Genomic DNA, 25,510 nt, shown 5'->3' with positions numbered 1-25,510 from the left:
TGGTGTAAATCCTCTGGCCCTCCCCCTAGCAATCTGGTGAACAGCGATGGATTCTTAGTTCTTCCATGGAACCCTGAGCCATGTGTCATTTTATGGGGCAAGATGGAGGCAAGTGGTCCTGGGCAGGCTGGCATAATGTGGGGGTTAGGGTATAGGCTGATTTATACTGTGGTGTAGGATCTACACTGTCGGCATGGCATAGCTACAGCATCGCCGCATACCCCACACCATAGCTTGTGCTGTAGGCTGACGTGCACCTCCCTAGAAAAGTAATTAGAAGCATCAGGCTACAGTGTAGAGTATATGGCTACCGATGGCGCAAATTAAGGCAGGGTGGACGGGGGGGGGGACGGACAAGCAGCTGCCTGCAATTACCTCTGCGGGAATCCGGGACCAGAGTCTGAAGCAGGTGCCTGAATGGCATTAAATTTTAAGGGACAGGGGGCAATAAAAATCGAGAGAAATGAATGACTAAATATGTATACAGTGTATTCCAAGCTTATTTACTGTCACAATGTAACTAGGGGCACATCTCTGACCCCTGAGCACTTAAAAAGCCCTTTTCAAAAACTACTCGGCAATCATCGATGATCACAATGATATGCCATGCATACTCAGTCTAGTTAAATGGGTTTATATCAGACACAAAAATGACTAATTTGGAAGCTGAGAAATAAGTTCATGACCGCATTAACATAATTACCCATTTGCCCATCAATATGGGATTTAATTCATAACTGACAATTTTCAATATAATACAGATGTCAACTGCAATTTCACAAAGTCTGTAACATCTGCCCCATAATCACTTAGCCAGTATAGGTTTGTGGTCAGACTGAAGTGTCCCCCAGTAAGCACAAGGTGGGGGCCACTCTCAGCTACATACATGCAATAAGGTACATTTACAGACACCCATACACCTAAACTTTGAACCATGGTAGAAACCAGTATGCCCAGTGGAATCCTAGTGACCATGGGTTAGAGATTTCAATGCCCAACCATGATGGTGTGAGTTGACCACTATGGCCTTCAACAATGTGCGTGTAGTTTTAGTGGTAGGTACAGTTTATTGGCTCCCAGAGGGGCATTATTTTTCTGCAGCATGTCTGAGTACATACAGCAGGTTCAATGATAACACAGTACTCACACAACAAATACAATATATTCACCGTTAGCAAATCCAGGGCAATACAGTATTATAGATAACTGGACGCCTTGCAAACCGAAGTATCTGCGAATGAAGACGAGGAGAGACGGTTATTCTTCATGATAATCTTGAAATAGACCCCACAACAACCAACGATAACACAGAGCCAAACATAGCGCTCAAACGGGGGGGAGATTAAAATCTGGAGAGGAAGGCTCACACACCTCACGATTGTATATAAGTGTATGGGTATTAAAACACAATACTTTCACCATAAATATAGCCCCAGTTGCTGGCATAGCATTAAGAATATACACTTACAAGACACACAGGTATATATACGGCCAGCTAACATGACAGGATACGCCAATTACACCAGCACTGCAATACAATAAAAGAGATATATGAAACTGTAGAACATTATCATGCAAAAGAAAGAAATTAAAACAGCATGTTTTAATGCTACGTGTAAATGTAAACACCTCTGCAGTTTCAGACGTTTCAGAAGTCATTTTTCTCTGTTTCACACCAGTCGATAGCTTCTCTAACCACGTAATTCACACAGAGGGAAAACATGTCAAAAGTGTTTTGATATGATTCAAGGTAGAACTTTTTCTAGAAGTTAGAAGTTAGAAGTTAGAGCAGGCTATATGTGATTGAGGGGGGCACCAAGCTGCATGACATCATGCCAGGCGGTCGATGACGCTACGTGTTTAAACGTCACAGGCAATGTAAATCGTCTACAAGTTTGCTTTAGAGATTACCTTGAGTAAAGATAAACTGTATCCAAAACGAAAACAGAGGGTACAAATTACAGTGGTGACGCAGGAAATAAAAGTGAACTGATTGTATAAAATCATATATATATCTTATAAGACGCAACCCACCTAATGACGTCACCCCACCAGGCAAGTTGTTTGGTCTCGTGAAGGTCTACTTTTTAGTTTAACTTTACAACGAGTGCTACTTACTGAATGGGGCCACGGTGACTATTTGAATTTTTTACATGCTTGTAATGACTTATTTCTAGATACCTACTAGGGGGCACATGCATGTGTATGTTTTGAAAAATTAATGTGTGCATATTTGCGCAGTTAAAAGTATTCCGTATTGACGAAATTGGTGTTACTGTTGCTCCAGCTCTCCCTTTTCCTGGAGAGTGGTACAGTCCTTCTCCGTGACGTAGCGGAGTTTTGATCCGAGCTCGGCAGTTGGCAGATAAACCCGGTCAGAGACGCCATTGTAGGACTGTACGACGGTGCAAAGGAAACAATTGAATTTTAATAGTCAGTTCGGACCTTTGTCTTTTGGTTCGCAGTGAAATTTTGATTTGGTTTTTCTTTAATTCTCACGTATATTCCCGAGTTACCATGGCGTGCGGGGCCACGTTAAAGCGCTCGATGGAGTTTGAGGTCCTCCTTAGCCCCCAGTCTCCAAAGCGGAGGAGGTGCAACCCGCTGCCGGGGACGCCGGGTACCCCGTCGCCGCAGAGGCGCAGCCTGCGGCCGGCTGCCGAGAGCCCATCGCATTCCATGTCGCCTCAGGCGCTTGGAGGGGAGCACAGGCTCACACCAGGTGAGTAGTTTGGAAGGAAGCAAGAAAGATATACGTGCATTTGATAGTGCGAAACGGGTGGGATTTGGTCGAGGGAAGGGGGGTTGGGGTGGAGTGGAGAGAACCCAGGAGGAGGAGGGGGGCCGTAAGACAACACGCAGATTTATTTAGGAGATCTGGGTAACGGTATTAAAGACAACACCGGGATCCAGAGCGAGAGCATGTAGGCCGCCGCCTGGCAATTCGGAGTGATTTCCCGGCCCAGTTCGGCGAGTGCGGTCGACCGAGGCTGGCCGTCGCTAATGCTAAGTAGCCTAGCCCGGCCTTGCCTTCGATTTCCCTTGGGAGGGGCAGCGGGTCTAACTAGCAATCTATCACTTGTTATGTTTCTGGTTATTATGACTGCTGAGTGCTTTGTACTTGTCTTTTTTTTTAACTTTAATTATTGCCCGAACCCCATTATACCGTTGGTTCATAAATGACGCCTTTCGCCAATGCTAACTCGTTAGCCGCTTGCCCCCTGCCCCCTCCCCAGCTCGTTTTGTTTTTGTCTGACGGCTCGTTTCCTTTCCTTTTCGTGTCGGCGCGGTGTCGGTGGATATACGTCGTGTGAAGTTTACCGGCGACAGCGGACGTGTCAAAAGGCAATTTGACGCGCTTTAGCAATGATGTGATATAATATAGATCTTAAAAATGGAGAAGGGGGTTGTGCGTGCCTGTTCCGGATCACTCCGGGCGGTGTCGTGCGTTTCTCTAACACGTAAGAGTAAGACACCCCTGGGGGTGGGGATGGGGGGGTTGGGTGCACACTCTTCCTCTTGTTGCGGAGAAATGTCGCATTTCAAATTCACACCTAGTGCGAGTGCTGCTTTCGGATGCTGGCGTGCGTGTGCCGGCCTCTCGCACATCCGTCTCTAATCTATTGCCTGCCTGCTTTTCTACTCAGTGGTTATAAGCCACCGTGTATAGATTTTTCCACCGTCACAGCGTTTCACTCTGAGACGAAGCCGACTTAATTGGTTGGTGGTGTTTTGACGCGCAGCCTATCGCATCACTACTGGACCCTTTCTGGACCCTCTCCCCTTTTTGGCGACGCACGCGAGCCTCCGGCTGTCTCGCACCGCGTCGCCGCCTCTGTCCTTTGTGTAAATGCGCCATTTATGTCAGCAGTACCAAAATACTGCTTCACTGCTGTCGAATAAAGGAAGCAACGTGCTTTCGTGGTGTGCATGTAGAGCCTGCACAGTTTCCCTAAGACACCTCGTTATGGGTCTGTTGTATATTTTGTCAGACTTGAATCTAACCTTTTCTTACATCCCCCACCCCCTCCAATTAAGAGGACATTGTTCAGGTTTTTTTTTTTGTTAGCTGTCTTCCTGTCCACTCATTTGAACCCCCCCCCCCCCCCCCCCCCCAAATTTGGGAATTCAGTGGTGCGGAGGCTGGATGGGTGGGTATGGAAGAATTACCTGGATATTGCTGCTGTAATCCTGTGATCGTCATCAGGCTCTATGGGAGGAGGTCTGACAGCAGATAATCCCCCCCCCCCCCCCATCTCGTTTAAATCCTAATTAAACTGCTGCTTTGCTTTGAATCCAGTTTAATATTTTAATATGCTGCACTGTGTCAGCATGGATTACACCACAGTGCGGTCCGTAATGGCTGACCCTGACTGCATTTGGTAGCTTCCACTGTATTTTGAGAAGCTGTTTTTGTGCACCACAGCCTTTCTGTCTCGTGCATTTAAAATAAGAGCAGGTCCTGCTATAGTTCAGCGTGATAGCCCCCCCCCCCCCCATATCACGGATCTGCATGGGAGGAATTTTAATTGAGTCTGGTAATAAGTCGCTATCTATCTGTGGTCTTCATTACTTGGTGAATCCCGTAGTGGAAGCAGTCTCTTGTTCGTGTGCAGATTCACCATCAGTACTTTGATTTTGTCTTGAATGCCGCTGTGTCCTTTCAGAGACCAAGCGGTATGTTACAGGTGCTGTGTCGGATAGGGTCAGGTGTCCATTTCCTTTGTTCGATCGATTCCTCTCTTATTCCTGGTCTAACTTTTCCCTGCTCTCCTGGACTGTTGACGTAACCCCCACCCCCCCTCTTCGCTCGTTGCTCCTGCTGCTGCCCCAAGTCACACACTTTGGTTTCAGCTGGCACCCCACTTTGGCCGTGCGGCGGCCACCTTCCAGTTATTCCTCATTTGCTGCCCTGTAGAATTGAGGAACATGGCAATGGGACACGCTTTGCTGTCAGGAGCAGAAATGGGCGTGCGTGGATGTGTTCCGTCTGTCTAGTCCCCCGTAGAGGTTGTGGTACCTCAAGGCTTTTGGGTGGAATTCTGAGGCTGGCCAAACAGTCTGGAGAACTGAGTCTTGAGAAGCGGCTCTGTGAATTAGTTTTTCTTCCCTGGGGTGGAATCGTTCTGGGAAATCCTGCAGGGAAATGCTTGGCAAATCAGAGGTTGTAAGGCAAGAATTCTTTTTATTTAATCTCCTGAGATCTCGGGTAGAAGCCAGCTTGGGCTTGCATGCTGAAGGCACTGTCCCCTCCCTTTGTTTGAATGTATTGGAAGGCATCCCAGTGTTTGTGGCCCAGCTGAAGCGTTTCATTGAAGTTCTTCAGTTTGATTTAGAATGAAGTGCTCTTGACACTGCATTAGGATGCTCCTCGCTGCGGACTTCTACTAGACGGGAGGTATCTGCTGTCTACTGCTGTGCATGGAGCCTGGTCTCCAGTGGCTTTGTTAGTGGCATTCTGGGGGTGCGCAGTGTAGGTGTAATTAGGCATCTCAATCCAGCAAGCTGTCGGGAACACTCATCATTCGCTTGCGTTCATCCACTGATCCATTGCTCTGTTCATGGGCTCAATGAGATCCTGCAGATTAAAAGCAGTAGCTGTTTTGCTTCTGGTTTTAACCAGTTGCTGAAAGCTGATCTCAAACATCTTGTTTTAATGGTCTGTAACACAGTTTATGAAGTTTTTACCTCCTTGGTTTTTTATATGGGTATTAAAACACAATACTCTCACCATAAATATAGCCCCAGTTGCTGGCATAGCATTAAGAATCAACATAACTAACTTTAGGCAATCATGTCTTAACTGGTACATTCCCCAGAGTCATGCACTGTTCAGCTTTAATGCTTTGTAAACACTAGTTGCAGGGTGGGTCATGTGCTTTTCGTTCATTTATGACAATGGACACCTGCAGGTATTATGCTGAATTTGGTGTGCTTTCGGGATCAATCATCTTTGCGAATCTTGGCACGTGTTGACATGCTTGGTTCTTGGGCTGACAAAGTGAATGCAGTGGTGTCTCATCCATCTTGGAACCAGTGCTGGAGGTGTGGCTAACAGCCTGTAAATGGTGATAATGCCGTACGCTAAACTGAACCTGGCAGTAAAGCCTGTCTGCTGTAATGGAAAGTCAGTCTGAATTAATCCCACCCCACCCCTCCTCTTTTTTCGTCTACTGGAGGACACGTTAATTTAGCCAGCAACAGGATGGGGCTGCCTGCAGCACAGGAGCGCTGGGGGTTGTGTTTTGGGGGGGCTGTGCTTCTGGTGTCTGCCCCAGTGCTGTCTAGGTGGGGTTGACACCAGTTGGTGTCAGGTGTCTCTATGGTCAGGGACTGCAACCAGGCACCACAAACCCAAACAGCTGTGAAGAGCAGTGATTGCTGGTCATCTCCAGAAGAGAGGGGACAACCTGCTGTTCTTGTCTGTGGCTGTTATGTGAACAGTGAGATCCTTCAGTGGATGTGAATGAGTTAATTTCTGAGCCCCTATCGTCTGCCTAGGAGGTAAGCTGGGTTTTGGGTTGAGACCTTGACTGTCTAGAGCAGTTCTGCCAGCGAAGTTGACTCCCCGCCACCCCCCTATAGCTCTGATTTCAGGCAGGAGCCATGCTTAAAATTCACCTCCTCATTCCTGTCCAGCCCCCTCCCTGTAAGAGCCTTTGGCCCGATGTAGACTTGGCTTGGCCTGTACTGTGAAGCCCAGCTCTGACTGCGGGTCCCTAAAATCTCAGCATTGTGCTGAGCCAGTGGTGTGGAAAATTGGATGAGCGTTGGAGGGGAGAGTCAACGGTAGAAGCTCACCTGCCCCATTTTCTTTCTGCTTTTGTGCCTTTGTCGTCCCCTATTGTCTGCCGGCTTAGTCTCTTCCGCTGTGCCTCTTCCGGAAGTTTAAATGATTGATAGCTCCATCCCGGCGCTGTGGGGTCATGCTGTTGCTAGGCAACGCCAGAGCCTGGGATTCAGTAGGTAGTATAGGAATCACTGTCAAGTGGGGGGCTGGGGTTGTGTTTCGCGTCAGTCAGAACTGGCCTCCAGGGGAATCCTATCAAGTCTGTGGGTATAATGCGGGAGGATGCGCCCCTGAGTTTGGGATTGGATGAATAGGTGGATGTTTTCTCTCTCAGTCTGCATGTGCTGCTTCTCCTAATGGGCTTGTTCACTGCATACCAGTACACCCCCATTCTCCCAGAAGCCCAGGGAACATAAAGGTCCACATTGTTCCCCTCGCAGTGAATTGCGATTGGATGAGCTTGCTGCACGGCTGTTTAAACAGGGCCAGATGACAGGCCAGACTCTGCCTAATCCTGGGTCTCGCGGTGCTGCGCCGCAGTGTCTGTGCCTGGGCTGCGGAGACAGCCGACCGGGCACTCTGGGCTGTCTGGGTCGCCGCTTTTCCACTGGCTGAATGCCGGTACAGAGTGAGAGCTGTGTGTGCATCTGCTTTGTTCAGCTGTGAAAGGGCAGCACAAAATTAAACAGTGGCGCTGCAGACACCCTTGGTTAGAGAGCCTTTGTACACACAGGAAGGATCATCCCCCCCCCCCACTCTAGTGCACTGCTCAGTCTGCTGCTGCTGCTATGGTCAGTCACTTTCACCCTAGTTGTCCTAGACCCAGAGCTGGTGGTAACCCCTTTCCCCCCCTTTTAGTTACTCAATCAACCTGCTCTTAGGAAAGACTCCCACAGCTGGGAACCGTGCATATTTATTTATAGCTTAGAGTAAGTACCTCTTTCCAAATGCGACAGCTGTCCCTTTGATGGAACTCTAACTGTCCTTGGCCAGCGTGCTACCTGTCACCCTTATGCATGTTCTTTCTGCAGTGTGGCCCTTGCACACCCCCTCCCCCCGTGCCATGCTTTGCTGTCCTGCTTTCAGCTGCCGTCACCGTAATGCTTGTGATGCTCTTATGGCCTGTTTTCACTTCTGCTCTGTATCAGCAGGGAATGTCTTTTTGGGGAAGAAGACGGCTCGCAGCTGTGTTTTTGCTATCTGCTCATGTGGCTGAGGGGGTGGGGCCACTGAACTGAAATTCCCCTAGGGAGGTTGGGCAACTTGACTTCTGCTAGAAGACTGTGGTGTCAGACTTTCAGTTTGCCACTCCCTGGGAATGCATGTTGATAACATCAGGGCCTCAGCCTGGCTCATAGATCTTTGGTGCTTTGCTGTCAGCCTGCCTGCTCAAGAAAATGCCATTCATCTCTCACAGGTGTGAGTTTCACGCCCCTGTACTGGCATGGGATACATTTACCGACTCAGTGGGTCTACCACTTGCATCTAACGCCAGTGTCGCTCTTAATGCTTTTTTTTTGGCTCTTTTTATTGAAGTCCTCCTGCCCCCTGGGTTTATCTGTGTTTCTGACCCTCTTCTGCCCCCACCCAACAGAGCAGATCTTCCAGAACCTCAAACAGGAGTATAGCCGTTACCAGCGGCGACGGCAGCTGGAGGGTGCCTTCAACCAAACCGAGGTTGCTGGGCCCAGCGAGTGTCAGAACAGCAGCCCCACGCTCACCGCCCCCAGCTCCCCACCTGGTAAGCCCTGCAGGTTTTATTGGCTCTGCTTAGTAACTTGGTCGTATTTCATGTGGCTCTGACTGGGAGGCAGGCACCACTGACCTGCCTCCCCCTGATGGTGTTTATGGGCCATTGCACCCTTCAACGGTATGTTTTTTTTCCAGGGGCCTCGTCCGTGAAAAAGGACCAGCCCTCGTTTACCTTGCGCCAGGTGGGCTACCTGTGCGAGCGTCTCCTCAAAGACCACGAAGAAAAGATCCGGGAAGAGTATGAACAGATTCTCAACACAAAGCTCGCAGGTATGACATCAAGAGGGACCTCCAGGTATCATTCTGCTGTGCAGGTGGGATGGAATGCCCCACCAGTCCATCTATCACCTTTGGTCAGCATGTGGTGTCAGGGTGTACCTACGGAGGTGTGCTGTGACCCCCTTAGTAATTCCTTGGGGCCTAGGCATCAGGTGCTCCTTGACACTGGGCCCACTGCTTCTCTAATCTACTCCTTGCTCTCCCTTTCAGAGCAGTACGAGTCCTTTGTGAAGTTCACACAAGACCAGATCATGCGGCGGTATGGAGCCAGGCCAGCAAGCTGTGAGTGTTGAGAATCATGTATAAGTAAAATGCTATCAGATTGCTATCAAAAAGTTCCCCCCCCAATAACTAACAGACGACTCCATTATTCTCCATTGCTTTGATGCGGCGGTATAATTTCGTATGAAATTGTGTGAAGTTTAACCTACAAGCTTTGTGTCTCCCATGCTTATTTGTCATAGAAGTCTCAGTTCCAGTTGTGTTGTGTGAAAGCGATAGTGAAGTGGCCCGGAGCTATGAAAGTTCCAGGTCGAGACAGCTCAGGAGGTTGTAAACTGGGACCAGGTTCCGGAACTTCGGTGCGAAAGCGCCTGTTGAACAGCACAGAGGGTCGTGTTAATGTTCTTCACCTGTGTGCCTTTCAGATGTCTCCTGAAGATTCTACTCTGTTGGTACCAGCTTTCCTCCACCAAGATGGCTGCTGTACTCCTTACCATCCCACGTCCTATGTTTTTATTTTCTTCCACAATGTTTGGGTGCCATGATTTTACCTTTTTAATCCCCCGGAGGAGCTCCGCTCTGTTTTGCTGCTGGCCTGTTCTGAATCAACGTCCTCGCCGGTGTGTGCGCACCGTCCTGAAAACATGCCGTGCTTCGGGAAGCTCGCCCCTGTGACTGTCCTGTTACCTTGCCAATGCTGCCAAAGCAGGCCTGTCCCAGTTTCTCTCCCACATGTCAAACACACGGATGTGGACTTTTAATTTCCACCTTCTCTGTATAAATAAAACTGAAGTCACACTTTCCCCTGTACATAATTCATATTTCTGGTTCCACTTGTGTTCTTCTGCACTACAGTTTGTACAGCTAGCGGGAAGTCAGTCACCAGTCGACTGTTAATGGTGCGATTTTAAGTTTCCTTAAGTCTTAACTGGCTTAATCTGAAATAACTGGGCCTGTGTGTATGAAGTGGTAGACATACTGGGACGTGTAAGACCCGCCTCTGCACAGTGCTCTGCCGCCAGCCCCGTGACCTTCTCCTCATGTGTGGATGTACGTGTACCGTGATTAAGGGTGTAAAATGGGCCCTTCTCAGCATTGGAATGGACTTTTTGCGGGAGACTGAATGTAGCCTGGAAGATGGGGCTGAGATGAGCAATCTGGTATGATTCATGAGGAATGGATTTGTACAGTGCCCCCCCCCCTTCCTTCTTGCTTCCCCCCTTTTTTCCAGGTGTATTTCGGGGAGGTTTGATAGCCAGTTAAACATCCTGGTGTGTTAAAAGGATGTGGGGGGCCCACTCTGCCTGTGTGCACGTGTGGTGTGGTTTGTTTTCAAATGTAATTTCACCCTTGAGTTTATTTGCGGACTCTGGGTTCAATTTGCTTGGAACAATATTGTGACAAGTGACTGACTGACCGGTGGGGACACCAGCGAGAAGTTGAATTACACCACCTGCATTTCCTTTCAGATGTGAATTGTATTTGTTTGCCTGTATCGCTTTCTCATTGTAGCTTGTTTCTGTTGAGGGGGGTCAGCATTCAGTGGCATGCTGGAGTATGACAGCAACCTGTTGAGACGCCTTACCGAAAGGCAGTTTTTAATTTTCTTGTACAGTTTCCCCCTCCATGGTTTTTTTTTCTTTCTTTGTAGTGTTGACTGGTTTAGTTGAAACAAATAAACGCATTGGAGACGCGCTTGAGTTCGACTTTGTTCTGGATATGTACCGATCAGCGGAGCAGCGCCCCCTTGTGGTGTTAAGATCTCAACCATTGTAGTAACATTGCATGCAATTACACCAAACGTAGTATTTAATCTTAAACCTCCTTAAAGGGCTTTAATTTACATGCGCGTATTTTAAGTCCTACAAGACCTACCTATTGAAAATGTATTTTTGGCGCGCTTGTACTTCTATGCATGTATGCAAAGACTCCCCAACTTGCGTCTTATGACTACTCACACATAGGAGCGACGTTTTTGTAAGATATAAACATATATTAAAAGAGTATTGCATTTAAAAATTTCTGGCGACTGGACGCCCGGCAGCGCTACGCCACCTAGTGCACGCTGCGAGCCGTTTGATGGTTGCTGCGGGAAAATAATGTACTGAATGATAGTGCGACAATCCCAACCTTGCATGCATCTCTGTCTCACACTCGCACCCGAAAGTCAGTGCGATAATCCTATTCCTACGTTTGATCGTACGACCTGTGTCTGAACGGAACCTACAGTGGTAAACCGGGGACAGCGCGTGCGGCTCCACCGTCATACCTGCGTGACGCTTCCTGATGTCTGTTTGCGCGACTCGGCCCTGCCAGGTAAGTTGGGCGCCGGAGGGTGGGATATTTACTGTTATGAATCGAGAGTCATCTGCTGGGTATCCTGTTTTCGCTCGGCGTCCGGTGTCTCAAAGAAGGAAATGCGAGGGAGCAACAACGCTGGGCGAAGCCAGTAATTACTGACCTTATTTTCAGGGAAGGGACCTTCTTCCCGGACTGCCCGGGAAAGCTTTCGTTTTCTCTCTGCATACCTACAACCAATGCGTTTTTATAATAAAACTTATTATTCCTATAATTCAAGCTATGAAAGAGATCTAACGCCGATTATAAAGTTAAACAAGGACTTGGATTAGTCTGGAGTGCATGTGAAATATCAGGATTTTCGCAAAGGTAGGAGGAGGGGGGGGTGTCGGGAATTAGTCCTGTGTCTGAACACCGTTTGTGGTCTTTCTTTGATATATTTAAGTTTACAAACATTGCGGGCATGAAAACGCTCATTTTCACCCGAACTAATCGTGTTGAATTGTATACTGTGTTGTGTTTCAGCGAATCACTGCATTGCATAAAAAAGTTTGTTGTTTATATTCAGGAAGTAAATAATGAATGGGAGCGACGCCTTAAAATGCAAATCCCCGTCACAACCAGTGTGGCTGCTCCTTTACCACCGGTTATACGTATTTCCGGGCTGCATTTAAGCGTTTAAATCTTGCACATATCTATTACAAAAAATAAGCGCTACAGTGTGAACAGCAAAGACCCACCTCAGAGAACAAATGTGCTCGTGTAGTCTTTCGGACGCTGATAACTTATCTTACAAATTTCTTTTTAATCGGATGTGACTCCTCCCAGCCGCACCAATTAAGAATCAATTTCAGCTTTATTCGTCATGTACATCCGGTGGACAAGGAATTTGTTTTGGCGTAATTGGTCACATTAAAGTAAAATAAATTTAAAAATAATAACACGACATTAAATGTGTAGCTTTCAAGGGTAAAACAGAAAGGTCCATCCTGAGATTTGACGTTCTAACCTTCACCCCCCACAGCAGTGAAAAATGTCGTCGATGGAGGTGGATCAGTCCTCATCCTTACCAGTGTGGAGGGATGAAGAGGCTCCCGAGGAGGAGGCAGAACAGGAGGCAGCTGATGGTGATGAAGGTGGGGGTCCGTTGGGCTGCTGTGAGAGGTTCCAGCACTCCATCTCCCGGTGGATGCTTCCTCCACATGCACGCGACGTGTACCTGGAGCGAGCCAACTGCTGCCCGCCTCCCATCTTCATTATCCTCGTCAGCATAGGAGAGGTGGGCTTCGCTCTGTGATCCTTAGAGGTAGCTTCTGTCCAGTTTCTAAGGTGTACAGGTACAAAAATACAGCACTGTGTGAAAGTCAAAGAAAATGACTTTTAAATGATCTTCATGTTGGTGTAAAGCTATGGGATTATGTCTGTCAAAGTGTGTCAGCTCGGCCGTTTCAAACCCTCTCCTAAAGTCACCCCAGTATTTGCTGCAGCCGTCCAACACCCCCATGTATTTTTCCCTTGACCTCCATCACACCTCATATGGCAAATCAGTACCTCGTTGACTTTTAAAACTAGTTAGTTGAATTAATTCATTAAATAATCTGGTAGTAAAATTTTATAAACATGTGGAATGGCTGGGGTGCCCCAGAGGAGAGGTCTGGGAACTGAAGGGTGTTCATCTAGCCGTCCAGCAAAAGAAATTCCACTTAAGTTTTTATTGTGTTACTTTTATTGTGTTTACTGCTGCTATTTGTTTTTTTTTTTTTTTTAATTTCTCGTCATGTGATGCAGATCTTCTGGTTCTGACCAGGTCACATTGAAGTCTTGGGTCTCTTCATTTGTCTGTGCATAACAAATCGAAATATAACAGCACAGTGTTTCAGAGGCAGGCTATTTGCATAACCAGTCGACAATGAACATGTTTGCCCACCCAAAGTGCAGGAAAAGTAGCCCAGCTGGTTTGGTACTTTAGGCACTTCGGATACTGGTACTCGACCAGAAGTATTGGGGGGGGGGGGGGGGGGCATGTGCTGTGCTGCTCAGCCCAGTGGTAGCAGGGGGCAGCCCCCCCAAGAGCGGGGACTCTGGCTGTGACCCCATGGTGCTGATGTGTCCATCCTTCTGCCTGCAGTTGGCCGTCTTCATCTACTACGCCGTGTGGAAACCGCAGAAGCAGTGGGTGACCCTGGGTGAGGCGATCTGGAAGAGCCCCCTTACCTACAAACCCGACACACGGGAGCAGGCGTGGCGTTTCATATCCTACATGTTCGTGCATGCTGGGTAAGTGTGACCCCCCCACACACACACACACACACACAGGGGAGCACGCTGAACTCCCCCTCCCTTTCTGGTTTGTCATTGGTCCGTAATCTGGCCCCCGTCCTCCCCCCTGGTTTCCGTTGATCTGTTACATGTCCCTCCCCTTCTCTAGTCTCCATCGGCCCATTGCCCCCCCCCCCACCAGTATCAATCTGTGACCCCCCCCTCCTTCCATGCGCCCCCCATTCTCAGGCCCCCATCGGTCCCTTATCCCACCATACACTTACCCTCCCCCCCACCTTGCCTTTTTCCCATCAATCTGTCACCCCAGTACACCCCACATTCCCAGGCTCCCATCAGTACTATGGCCTTTCCCAATCAGCTGACCCCCCCCCCCCCCCCCAATCCGTACAGGGTGCAGCACATCCTGGGAAATCTGCTGATGCAGCTGCTGCTGGGAATCCCCTTGGAGCTGGTGCACAAGGGCTTCGAGGTGGGCATGGTGTACATGAGCGGAGTCCTGGCAGGTGAGCTGACGCTGGCGCCCCCTGCTGTAGCTCCACACCGCGCACTCCCAGACAGATTACCGGTGCTCCTCTAGCTGCAGGCTGCGGCTTGTCATTCAGCCTGGTGTGGGATCGCGCCCGGCCCTCCTTATGCTTCCGGTTTTTCCTGCTTCTCTCCAAACCGGTTCCGGGCTGAAGGTGTGTTTGTTGTGTTTCTCTGTCCCTGAGCAACTGTCCTGTCCGTAGGATCTCTGGCGAGCTCCATCTTTGATCCCTTGAATGCCCTGGTGGGGGCCTCGGGTGGAGTCTACGCCCTGATGGGGGGCTACTTCATGAACGCCATAGTGGTAAGTCCACCTTCTTACTGCCTGCAACCCCCCCCCCCCCCCTCATACAGGCCCTCTGCATGCTACTTGTAGCCCATCCCCCATCCCTGACTGCTGTGCCTCTCTTCTCCTGCAGAACTTCAGGGAGATGTTGCCCTTGCTGGGAGTCTTCCGCATCACGGCGATCTTGCTCATTGGTAGGTTGGCACGGGAACCTGGTTTGGGTCTCGGGGGCTTGCAGCCTTGCCAGAGCTGAGATCACCACCAATCACTGTGCTGCCCTGAGGTCTGACATCCGCTTTTTTTTTCTCTTTTCTGCCAGTGGGGACCGACATGGGGTTTGCCCTCTACAGAAGGTTTCTGGCTCATGAGTCAGGTTATAAGGTAAGAGTCGTACCAGTAAAATCCCTAAAACCAGGAAACGTTGATATAAAGGCACAGTGGAAGGGTGGGATTGTCAGGGATCCTGTGACTCTTCACCAACCACTGTCCACAGCACATTGGAAGCCAGCTTCTGTCCTGCTAGACAGGATGAGGTGTTTTAGAGTTTAACCAAGACTGTGACTGGATGCTGAAATTAATAAGCGACCTCACATCCTGTGGCCACACTTCTGAAGCCGTGCCCAGTACCTCACCCCCCATTCGTGGCCCATCGTCAAGTCACATGTTTCAGATCATCAGAAGATGAAAGTCCTGCCTCGGATTCAGGGAGCATCGCAGCTGTCCTGCTGCTGCCAGGGAAAATCCCAGAATGTTATGTCATCTCTATGTATTTTTCCTGTGCCTGACCAGATCCCACACACTTCACATCATCTGTCTACTCATTTCCTCTTCAGAGCCATTAATTTTTATCTTTGAACATTCCTCCCCTCACTAGAACAAAAAGTCCAGGTTTCCCTCGCCGTCAGCCTACGGCGTTGCTCTCGATCCTCATAGCTTTCAAACCGGCTCTTCCAGTTGTAATAGATAAATCGGCAAGGTTCGAATATCAATGGCACAGATGTTTGACTTCCGTAAGACCTGCTGATAAGCATGGAAAGTACCGTTTGCATCAGCATTAGGTCTTGAAGGAAACCAAAAAAGATGGAAGAGCAGCACAGTCAGTTGTGCAGCAAAGCTTGTGGCCCTTAGAACCCAGTGAGCTCCCGCCCCCACCACCCCCCCCCCCCCACCGTACTGAGCCCATCCCTGTTCCCGCCAGGTCTCCTTCGTTGCCCACATTGCTGGTGGCATAGCGGGCATGACCGTCGGCTACGTGTTCTTCAGCAGCTACAACCAGAAACTCCTCAGGGACCCTCGATTCTGGATGTGCATCGTAGGATACCTCCTCTTCGTCGTGTTTGCCGTGGTCTTCAACATCTTCCTGTCTCCAGCGTAGGGCCACGCAGCTAAAGTCAAAAGGCATGTCTAACGCGTGGTTATGGACTGGTAAACGTGTCCTTTAGGATAAACAGTCAATCTTTATATGGGGAGCTGTCCCTTAATTGTGTTTTGGGATGTTTTTTTTCTGTAAGGGGAAATTTTGAGATCCTTAAGTTGTTGGCGTCGTTGCGCTTGACGACACTGGCGACAAGGGAGGGCTGTATCCTTTCCACCATGTGGGATGGCTTCCCGTTTAGCCCAATTTCTGACCCGTTACAAAGCAGTACTCAGGTAAATTAGCAGACATATTTCAGTCTCAGGTTATATCGGCCATGAATGGTTCTCCACATTGCGAGTTCAGTCTTCAAACAGCATGACTTTTGACTGTTGCCAGTCAGATATGTTGTTTACTCTCAGGTCTTCTTGGAACATTTCTGCCTTATTCCTTTTAACCTAAACAAGTTGCCATTTATATTGCAGAAATGACACAATGTTTACTTGAGCTGAAGGACGTCCTTCCGCTCGCCCTTCATTCGTGGGGTAGTCCCACGTCGTGCCTGTTTTGGAGTCATTACTGTGAACATCTCCTGCCATTATTCCTCGCTTGACTAACTGTATGAAAATAACTTGTCATTCTTTGTATTGTTCAGAGTGGTGACTCAGGAAGCTCAGTTAGGGGTTGAAGGTGGTGTGGCCTCACTGTTACTGTTAGCAAGTCATTCACCGCTCCTTTGGCAAGACGGATCTTCTCCACCAACATCAGTGTCATACGTTTCCAGCCCTTTTCCCATCCCGGTGCTGATGGGTTCCCCCGATGGGAATTGTAGTGGTGTTTTGGCCGGTCTCGTGTTGTTGTGACCATCAAGGGGACCATCATACTCCATTTAAAATTTGGTGACATGAGCATGTGTCCCGCCGCAAGAGACCCTAAGGCTGAAGTGTTTGGTAGAGTGTGACACTAACTGGGATCGTCACATTGAGTCATTTTTGTATAATTTTGTTTTTCCTTTAATCAATTTAGTTGGTATTAGTTAATAGTTTGAGAAAGGGCTGTGATGTTTAGGTGGTATTTTGTTGATTACTAGTACTTAGTTTGAAGTATATTTTGTACTTTTCATATACTTCATTATGTATTCCATATTTTATTGGTCCTGTAGTACAATGAAATAAATGTTTTTAAAAAATGATCCCAAACATGTACGAGTTTCTGTTGCGTGATTCGCTCCCATTTATTTCCCAGATACCTACAGTATGTGTGTGTGGCATAGGGGTGTAATGATGCACAGCTCACGGTTCGATACACTTCACGAAATTTCTAACAAACGTAATTTTATTCAGATGTTTTGGAGCCGTCTCCTGTAGTTACACCCATTGGTCCGTAATCTGGTCCCCGTCTTCTCCCCAGGTTTCCGTTGATCTGTTACACGTCCCTCCCCTTCCCCAGTCCCACCCAGGCTGCCCCCCTGCCCTCTGATTCCACCCTGACCCATGAACAGGCAGTCTGGCAATGATTTTTTAGTAATCAAGCCATTAAGTCTTATGGATGAAATATATCTGAATAATTCTTGACTGTGTCTGTGTGTGTTGACATTCTCTGACGTAACACCTGTCTGTGCAGATACAGGCACTTATGTAACACCGCTTACTTATTTTTAGAGGTACTTTTGGTGTTTAGCTTCATAAAACAACTTCAGGGATCATTTGGATGTTCAGATTAACTGGGAGTTTTCCATGCTTTAGTTGCTAAAATAAAGTACAGAGCACCCCAGATGTTCTGAAAGAGCATGCCTGCAGTTTTTTTTTGGACAAATCAGTCACTGGGGGTGTCCCTGAGATGGTGACCCAGCTTGACATTTTGATGTGTTTTAAAAAGGTCATCGATCCCAGCAGCCAGGACAGTCACCATTCTGCCAGTGAGGAACATTCCAGTGTGGGATTCACACATCAATATGCACAGTGCTTACTTATATATTGATATGTCTGTCTGTCTTTTGTTTATTTGTTTGTTTGTTTGGCTGTTTGTTCTGTGAGCTTAATGCCAGCTGGGGCAGTTTATGAAGCAGCCAGCTATTGGAGCTCCTCGGGAGTCCGTGTACATGTGCAAAGCCAACAGCTGAAGCTAAAAACGCTGGATTGCTTGTGCTGAGGGGGTATTTCAGCACTGCGCTGAGAGGTGTGGTGGGGTGCGAAGTGGGCCATCGACAGCTTCAGTTAACATCCCTGGTGCATGGTGTGTATTTCCTTGGTAACCAGAATTCCTGAAAGAGTCAAGCTGAGTCTCTCCCATTAAAGGGCGTTAATCTTTCCATCCATTTGTCAGCGAGCGGCCATTTGGGGACCAAGTGGGTAAGGATTGCCCCTCACATTAGCTGTGAAACTGGCGTGACCCACATGCCTGCAGATGATACCAGATACAATATGAGATTAGGGGCTGGGGTCCTGTTAACCGCACCCACCCCCCTTCCTCACTGCCTTCTGTGTCTCCCTCTTTGATTCAGATTTTGAGGCAGTTTTCTTAGGACAGTTTCATTAATGTGAGGAATGGAAATTTTCACCCCGTTGTTTGCCTGCAGTCTTGTAATATTTCATTGAGATGTTCTGATCATTTTGGGCGGCAAGCGGAGCAGGCAGAATGCCGGGATCCACAGTGATACTGCAGACACAGCGGGTACCCACAGTGGCACAGGACTGATGCTTATGTAACACTCTGCCACATAATAGCGGCAATAACAATCCCAGTGTCCCTGAAAGTGGCACTTTGAGGAGGGGGGGGGGCACAGTGTAACCTCACACCTTCAGGAGTGTGAGAGCTAATCATGCCCTACGCTGTATGTGTGGAGCCTGTTGTCCTCGTGCAAGTTTCTGCTCACCAAAGGTGAAAAGTTCAGGCCCAGGAAGTACAAATCCAGGGTTTTGTTTTAACCAATCAGATGAGGATAATGAGTCACATTCACACTCAACTGCTTGGTTGTTACAAAACCTGGATTTGTACTTTCTGTGTCTGGACTTTCCACCTCTGTTGCCAAATAGTCCAAGCAGTTAGGTCAGTTGCCTCAATATTGACAATAGTGTGTGCACTGTATGGGGTGTGCCCCCACTTTGTGCCTTGTACAGCCTGGCCATTTTGGTACCTAGAATGACTGCTGTACTAACTTGACCAGCATAAGGTGAATCCTCAGATATTTAATTTAATAACCTCAGTTCACCTGGATGCAGAGACGGAAAAAAATTGGAATATATTTTGATACGCAACACAAAATACCCTGTTTGTAAATACATCAAAAATAAACTACAAAATACAGCCACCAAGCAAAGTATTAAAATCAATCAATCCATCCATCCATCTATCTTCTGTAACTGCTTGCCCTGTTTGGGGTATTGGGAGGGGGGGGGGGGTTCTAGAGCCTATCCCAGAAGCTATGGGTACAAGATGGGGAAAGACCCAGCATGGGGCATCAACCCATCGAAGGGCTCGCTCATACATGCACAGCTACAGACAATTTGGTAACTCCAATTAGCCTTGGCATGTTTTTGGATTACGGGGGAAACCAGAGTAGCTGTGGGACACCCCACAGTGACATAGGGAGAGCATGCAGACTCCACACACATGGAATTCTGGCGGAGATTTGAAGCCGGGCTCCAGCAATGACAAGCAACAGTGCTAACCACTCTGCCACCTTGCCACCAAAAACATTAAAATGAACTATATTATTTTGTACTTTTTGATATGACAAAACTATATCTCACATACTTCTACTCTATATCATCCTATAGCTTCAGAAGCGCACTGACTCAAATGGCCAAGCAAAAGAGCAACATTTTTTCACTACTTAACGAGACACAACACAAATGTGAAACCTAGACAGAAGATCAAATATTGTGAAGTGTCGTTACTGTATCGCAGCTACTCACACGGACACTTAGGTAATGGAAAGTAAATCGAATGAAATAGTAACAAAGATTGGTTTTTTTTTTTTTGGAATTTAATTGACAAAACTGCTTTGCTTTTTGTTTTTTTTTTGCACCACAGATGGAAATAACTAAAAAAGACTAAATTTAAAATGACTTCACTCAGCAAAATCTTTAAAAACTTTAAACGCAAATAGGCTTGAATGAAGCTTGTAAATCCTTTGGTTCAGAACAAGTGATCAACTACTGGCCATTAAAATGTAGGAAAACTAATCTTCCTCACTGTATATGCGCAAATGTTCTGCGCACATGATTCCATTCTTGTATTTTCAAAATACAAGTAAACCGAACATTAAAATATTTTTGCCACAAATCACAAAATCATTTTCATGACGTAAGCCAAATACAAACTACAAAATACAACTTTGTATTTAAACTGCATATTACATAATACGTGTATCACAAATACTGGACATCCCTGCCTGGACGGGCCATCTGGCATTTCAGCCGATAGATTTGTGGGCCGCCCACCACCCCAGGCAAAATTTATCATTGGTATGTATGTGCGGTGAGCCTGTCCGGGCAACAATCCAGGGCCGACTTTAATCCCAATGCAGGCCTGCAGTCCACTGTTCATCGATCCTTGTAAATGGAATAAAGTACCACTGAAGCAGGCAGGAGGAACCTAATTACATTTGGGGGAAACCATCTGGGTATGAAATCGGACGCGACCCATTGATCTCAGTGCAGAACTACAGCTTTACCAGGGTGGGGCCTGGGCCTGGTGGCTGAATGGTTCTGTATATTTATGTCTATATTTACATAATGTACATAGAATTTAACACATGGCTATTTATAACTCTAGTAACCACCACAGCTGTAAAAGACTGATTACAAATACATGACTGGTTTCTTTTAATAGGAATGTGTGTCTACAGTCTATAATTTCAAAAGCAGGCGTTATGACATACTCCGTCAAATACAGTCTTAAAATACATATCTGAAATGACAGAGAAAGAGTTCAAAAGATTTAACCCTGGTGGACTTCAAGGACTACTGAGAGCATCAACCGTCAAGAAAGACACTGGTAGATCACAGTATATGTACTAATGTGATGGAGTCAATTCTTGTAGGACTAGTATGATATTGACACCTTATTTCTACAGACTTTTTAGCTACACAGAGTAGAAATGACCTTTATCAAAACTGCTGGGAGTATTCAGGTGTGTGTCCAACTGTTTCCCCATGGTGGGTACTGAGGAATGTTTCATTACATCATTACTCTGACTACTGGTCTCCCCAAGGTGAAGAGATGAGGGCTGTCTAAGTCCAGCTGGTATATAAACTCTCCCCTGCTGACTCAGGGACATCGGTGGCTGGGTCATGCCCACATTGACAGGGATGTCGATTTCTGCTGTCCTCTATAAATGATCACGGAGCCCTAGAAAAGTGGGAGCAGGCAGACGGTGAGTCATGGGCCGGCGCTCCGCATGGTCATCTGCACAGCCAGTGAGGTGCTGCGTATTATGGACCATCATGGATGCACTGTTCCTCACATGACAGGTATGTGGACAGGCTGTTACTTTAACCCAGTTAATACATGGAAAATAGAATGTTTAAAAGACTTGTGCTCATTGGTCAATGTTTTTTTTCCCCCCAGCGTTTTGTTAATGTAGTATTTACAAGCGCAGATAGCAGGATTGTTAAGAGCATGTAATATGGTAACATATCAGATTATGCAAAATATTAACCATTTTGCATTTTCATCTCATTCATTTTCCTTTCCTCCTCATTATAATGATGTCAGTTTCATGGGCAGGTTTCTATAAAACACAAATTGACTCAGCAGGCAGCCTCAGCAGTGCTAAAACCAAGTTAGAAGAGCAAGGACCTTTATTATGAAATGATCTGACAAACCCTAACCATGTTTGCCAGAACAGGTAGGGTAGCAGTTACACATCTCACAACCCCTACACCCGTCTCCCCTTTTTGTCCAAATGAAGCTTTTGACAATTAAGCAGTTCCTCTTTCCTGCATTAAAATTTTTCCCTAATCTATCCTCCGCATTACGGTGGTGTCTTCCTGCCACCATCCTGTCCCACAGGCACGAGCTTCGTGTGAATATGGGCGACTGGAACTTCCTGGGAGGCATCCTGGAGGAGGTGCACATCCACTCCACCGTAGTGGGGAAAATCTGGCTGACTATCCTGTTCATCTTCCGCATGCTAGTACTAGGCGTGGCCGCGGAGGACGTCTGGAACGATGAGCAGTCCGACTTCATCTGCAACACGGAGCAGCCGGGCTGCCGTAATGTCTGCTACGACTACGCCTTCCCCATCTCGCTCATCCGCTACTGGGTACTGCAGGTCATTTTTGTGTCCTCACCGTCGCTGGTGTACATGGGGCACGCCCTGTACCGGCTCCGCGCTCTGGAGAAGCAGCGGCAGCGCAGGAAGGTGACTCTCCGCCGGGAGCTGGAGGCCACAGACGCCGATGTGGCGGAGACCCGCCGCCGACTGGAGCGCGAGCTGCGGCAGCTGGAGCAGAGCAAACCGAACAAGGCTCCCCTGCAGGGGGCGCTGCTCCACACATATGTGGCGCACATCATCACACGCTCTGCCGTGGAGGTGGCCTTCATGGCCGGACAGTATCTTCTCTATGGCCTTCAGCTGAACCCGCTCTTCAAGTGCGAGCGCGAGCCCTGCCCCAACACGGTGGACTGCTTCATCTCCCGCCCCACCGAGAAGTCCGTCTTCATGATGTTCATGCAGGGCATAGCCGGTGTCTCGCTCTTCCTGAGCATCCTGGAGGTAGTGCACCTGGGCTTCAAAACGCTGAAGAAGGGCATCCTGGGATACTACCCGCACCTGAAGGATGAACTGGAGGATTGCTACCTCAGTAAGTCGAAGAAGAACTCGCGGGTGAGCCAGGGCACCGCGACGGAGAACAAGGCCGCCGCCCTGCTGGCCTCCGGAGGTTATGGCCTTCAGCCTGAAAAGCAGGCTGAAAGCCAGCTGTACCCCACGTTTAGCACCCCGTCCCCAGACTCCACTGGGGAGCCGGGTGCCAGGGGAACCGAGGATGCTGAGGAGGATCCTCCCAGCCCCACGGGGTACAAAAAAAACTTCAACACCAGCAGTGATACCCACTCACCGCCAGCTGACTTCACGATCCCACCCCAGCAGGAGAAGCATGAGGGCCACCTGTACCCGACCCTACCGGGGGACACGTTCCATGCTTTGTCCTGCCCCACCCTGGTGGTGGGTGGGGTGAGGAGGCCACGGCGGGTCAGTGCACCCTGGCACTGTTTCACGGTGGAGGAGGCTAATGGATCTGATGCAGACACCCGGAACGGTGAGGGGGGCGTGGCGAAGGCCTGTTTCCCAGGTGGCCGGATCCACACCGCTTCCAAATCGGACCCCACCCACTCAACCTGGCCTAAGAGCCCAGACTTGACCCAAGAGTCCGGCTCCGACTCCGACCAGAACCGCAGTGGAGGTGGCCCGTCAGTGGTTTCGCCTGACCGCCGCATGTCATTAGCGAGCATCAGCGGAAGGCGAGCAGCCACAGACCTGCAGGTTTAGATCTGAGCATCAGAGCCTTCTGGGGCCCATCCCTCAGCAGCATAGCAAACCTTCAACGGCCACCAGTCGAAGGCTCTGAGGCCTGGGGTCTGGGGCTGTCGGAATGCCCTGGAGCACGCGAATCCCACACGCACTTCAATTCCCAAATTCTGGACCCGGCTCCCTTCTACAACAGTCTGAGGACCAGGTATGTGCTGAGGGTATGTGGACAATTGGAAGTACCCCCAAGATGTACTGAGGACCCCCCCCCCCATAATCAGCTAAATTAACCCTAGGCCACGCCCACCTCAACCCCCATTCATGCACCTACCCTCCAAACATCCATGTACATTACTGCTGTGTATCCACACCAACGAAGTGTACCCCTGGAAGCCATTTCTGTCAGGGCAGCTATGGACACGTTCCACATCAAACCGCCATCACGTTTCCGTTGATTGCTGATCTTCCTCTTGGATTCATTTCTTCTGGGAAGAGTGACCTGGATGACTGCCGAGAATCAAAAAGGAGGCGCTGATCCAGGTCATCATAAAATGCCACTGCCTCCGATCTTAAGAATGGTGGGCACTTCTGCTAATTTATAATTGGAAGATGGCCGGGACTGTTCACTGGAGCCACAGGATAAGGTTTTGCCGGTGGAAGACATCTTGACTCTACAAATCCTGCTTAAGAGAAGCTACTGTTCTACAACCTACTCTTTTCATGACTAACATTTGAGTGGAGTTTCAATGTTTGCAGAAACACAGTTGCAAAAAAATCATAGTCTGTTAAAATCTACATCATCCAAGGCATCTTAATTTCCCAGAACAGGACTAAACCTCAGATTTGCTGAATGGAAAGGATGTTCAATTAAGATACAGTTAAGACAGGCTATGAAATGGAATGACCCACAATTCCAAAAACAGGCCTCACCAGCTGCAAGCAGAAGCTTACAGGGGTGCTATGTTTATCACCTTCGGAGATCAGTTTCCTTTTTAACTCTCCATGTCCTACCTTTATCTGTAAATGGCATGACGATGGAGAGGCACACAAGCCACCTCCCTGCAGGAGACTTTGGTACCTAAAGCCTAATTCAGTGCATGCATACAGCAGTGATATTCCATCAGACCAGGAGAGGGCAAATGTATCGCAACAAACACAATTTTAAAGTTGTCAGGGTTGGGCAGCATTAAGGAAATATGGCATGTCGCGGTATTTTTAAATCCTTACGCAAAAATTAGACAGGGACACCTCCAAGCCCCCTCTGCAAATCTTAAATCAGCAAGATTTCAAAATGCCGGAATAGTGTTGCTCTTGAAAATACCGCATACCTTGGCAATGCAGGTACCTCCACACCTCCTCATACAATTGCTCACCATGACTACTACAGTTCTGCACTTTCTTGGTTGACTTCTGCACTGCGAACGTCACTACTACCACTTAATAGAAACACCAAGTCAGTTTCCCTGCAGAAGCACGCAACTCCTCGTGAGGAAATTTGTGTCACCTCACCCTGTGATTTGTGCAATAAACGCATGTGCAGATAACCATTTTCTGTGCCTGTGGAATCCAGTCCGACTGCCTCAATAAGCTGGTTTCTCTTCTTGCTGCGCTGAACGCTTTGCCCTTTGTCCGGAAACAATGGGTGTCAAGACACGGGAGCTTCTTAGTGACACTTGGGGCTTCTCACCTCCCACAACGCGCCTTATACATTCTCAGCACCCAGCAAAGATTTAGGCCGATGGCGGTCTGAACTTGAGGTAATTGGTAAAAATAGACGCAACTCGCAACCCATGTTATTTAAGATCGACGGGGGCAGGGGGATTGTGTTCGTAAGTGCTTCTGGTTATAACAAAGCTCTTCCATTGTTAACAGCCCACAACAGGTCCCATTACAATTTAGTATAATCACAGGAATGACTGTTTGTGCAATGTCCTGAAAGACTGAAAAACAGGTGTACTGCAGTACATCTGAGAAATCAGATCAGGGAGTGAGAAGAGATACTTTACCAATGGGAGATCCTGGCCATCTGTAAGTAATACCAGTTAATTACATTCATTACATGCAGTTTAATTTTAGATGTAACAAATAAGCTTAAAATTCTCATTAAAGAAAACTATCAAAATAAGAACCAACTTTAAATGGTGTCTGATTTGAGAGTGTGATCCAACTTTCCAGTGACATGGACGGAGCCCCACAAAGAAGCCACGTGCATTTCTGCTGTCACAACTGTTTACATTCAAACAAAAG

The 25,510-nt window shown here is 48.0% G+C and overlaps 3 protein-coding genes across 4 annotated transcripts; all 3 read left to right on the top strand.

The window, feature by feature from the left end:
• Positions 1-2,341: 2,341 nt before the first annotated feature.
• On the top strand, positions 2,342-10,743 carry akirin1 (akirin 1). Its single transcript, XM_049004833.1, has 5 exons — positions 2,342-2,722; positions 8,385-8,531; positions 8,678-8,812; positions 9,032-9,103; positions 9,469-10,743. The coding sequence occupies exons 1-5, from the start codon at positions 2,518-2,520 to the stop codon at positions 9,477-9,479; spliced, it is 570 nt and encodes a 189-aa protein (XP_048860790.1). The 5' UTR covers positions 2,342-2,517; the 3' UTR covers positions 9,480-10,743.
• Positions 10,744-10,870: 127 nt separating this feature from the next.
• On the top strand, positions 10,871-16,978 carry rhbdl2 (rhomboid, veinlet-like 2 (Drosophila)). Of its 2 annotated transcripts, none has more exons than XM_049004829.1 (8): positions 10,871-11,359; positions 12,366-12,620; positions 13,470-13,618; positions 14,012-14,124; positions 14,350-14,450; positions 14,566-14,626; positions 14,752-14,813; positions 15,631-16,978. In XM_049004829.1, the coding sequence occupies exons 2-8, from the start codon at positions 12,375-12,377 to the stop codon at positions 15,805-15,807; spliced, it is 909 nt and encodes a 302-aa protein (XP_048860786.1). In that variant the 5' UTR covers positions 10,871-11,359; positions 12,366-12,374; the 3' UTR covers positions 15,808-16,978. The 2 variants fall into 2 exon arrangements, with proteins under 2 accessions (XP_048860786.1, XP_048860787.1); XM_049004830.1 differs by lacking the exon at positions 10,871-11,359 and adding an exon at positions 11,366-11,710.
• A 4,842-nt stretch (positions 16,979-21,820) lies between these two features.
• gja9a (gap junction protein alpha 9a) lies at positions 21,821-23,470 on the top strand. The gene has a single exon (XM_049004831.1). It carries the CDS (start codon positions 21,824-21,826, stop codon positions 23,282-23,284), a length of 1,461 nt encoding a protein of 486 aa, XP_048860788.1. The 5' UTR covers positions 21,821-21,823; the 3' UTR covers positions 23,285-23,470.
• The last annotated feature ends 2,040 nt before the right edge of the window (positions 23,471-25,510 follow it).

Source organism: Brienomyrus brachyistius, unplaced genomic scaffold, assembly GCF_023856365.1.
Source record: "Brienomyrus brachyistius isolate T26 unplaced genomic scaffold, BBRACH_0.4 scaffold121, whole genome shotgun sequence".
Taxonomy (NCBI): Eukaryota; Metazoa; Chordata; class Actinopteri; order Osteoglossiformes; family Mormyridae; genus Brienomyrus; species Brienomyrus brachyistius.
Note: the sequence above shows the minus strand (reverse complement) of the source record. Positions and strands in the feature narration are given on the sequence as shown.

Bases quoted from the DNA above. Each gene is read 5' to 3' on its own strand.
- gja9a (XM_049004831.1), top strand. From the start codon at position 21,824: ATGGGCGACTGGAACTTCCTGGGAGGCATCCTGGAGGAGGTGCACATC.
- akirin1 (XM_049004833.1), top strand. From the start codon at position 2,518: ATGGCGTGCGGGGCCACGTTAAAGCGCTCGATGGAGTTTGAGGTCCTC. The intron at 8,532-8,677 runs GTAAGCCCTGCA...TTTTTTTTCCAG, and splicing joins CGCCCCCAGCTCCCCACCTG to GGGCCTCGTCCGTGAAAAAG. The intron at 8,813-9,031 runs GTATGACATCAA...TCTCCCTTTCAG, and splicing joins TCTCAACACAAAGCTCGCAG to AGCAGTACGAGTCCTTTGTG.
- rhbdl2 (XM_049004829.1), top strand. From the start codon at position 12,375: ATGTCGTCGATGGAGGTGGATCAGTCCTCATCCTTACCAGTGTGGAGG. The intron at 12,621-13,469 runs GTGGGCTTCGCT...TTCTGCCTGCAG, and splicing joins TCCTCGTCAGCATAGGAGAG to TTGGCCGTCTTCATCTACTA. The intron at 13,619-14,011 runs GTAAGTGTGACC...CAATCCGTACAG, and splicing joins TACATGTTCGTGCATGCTGG to GGTGCAGCACATCCTGGGAA.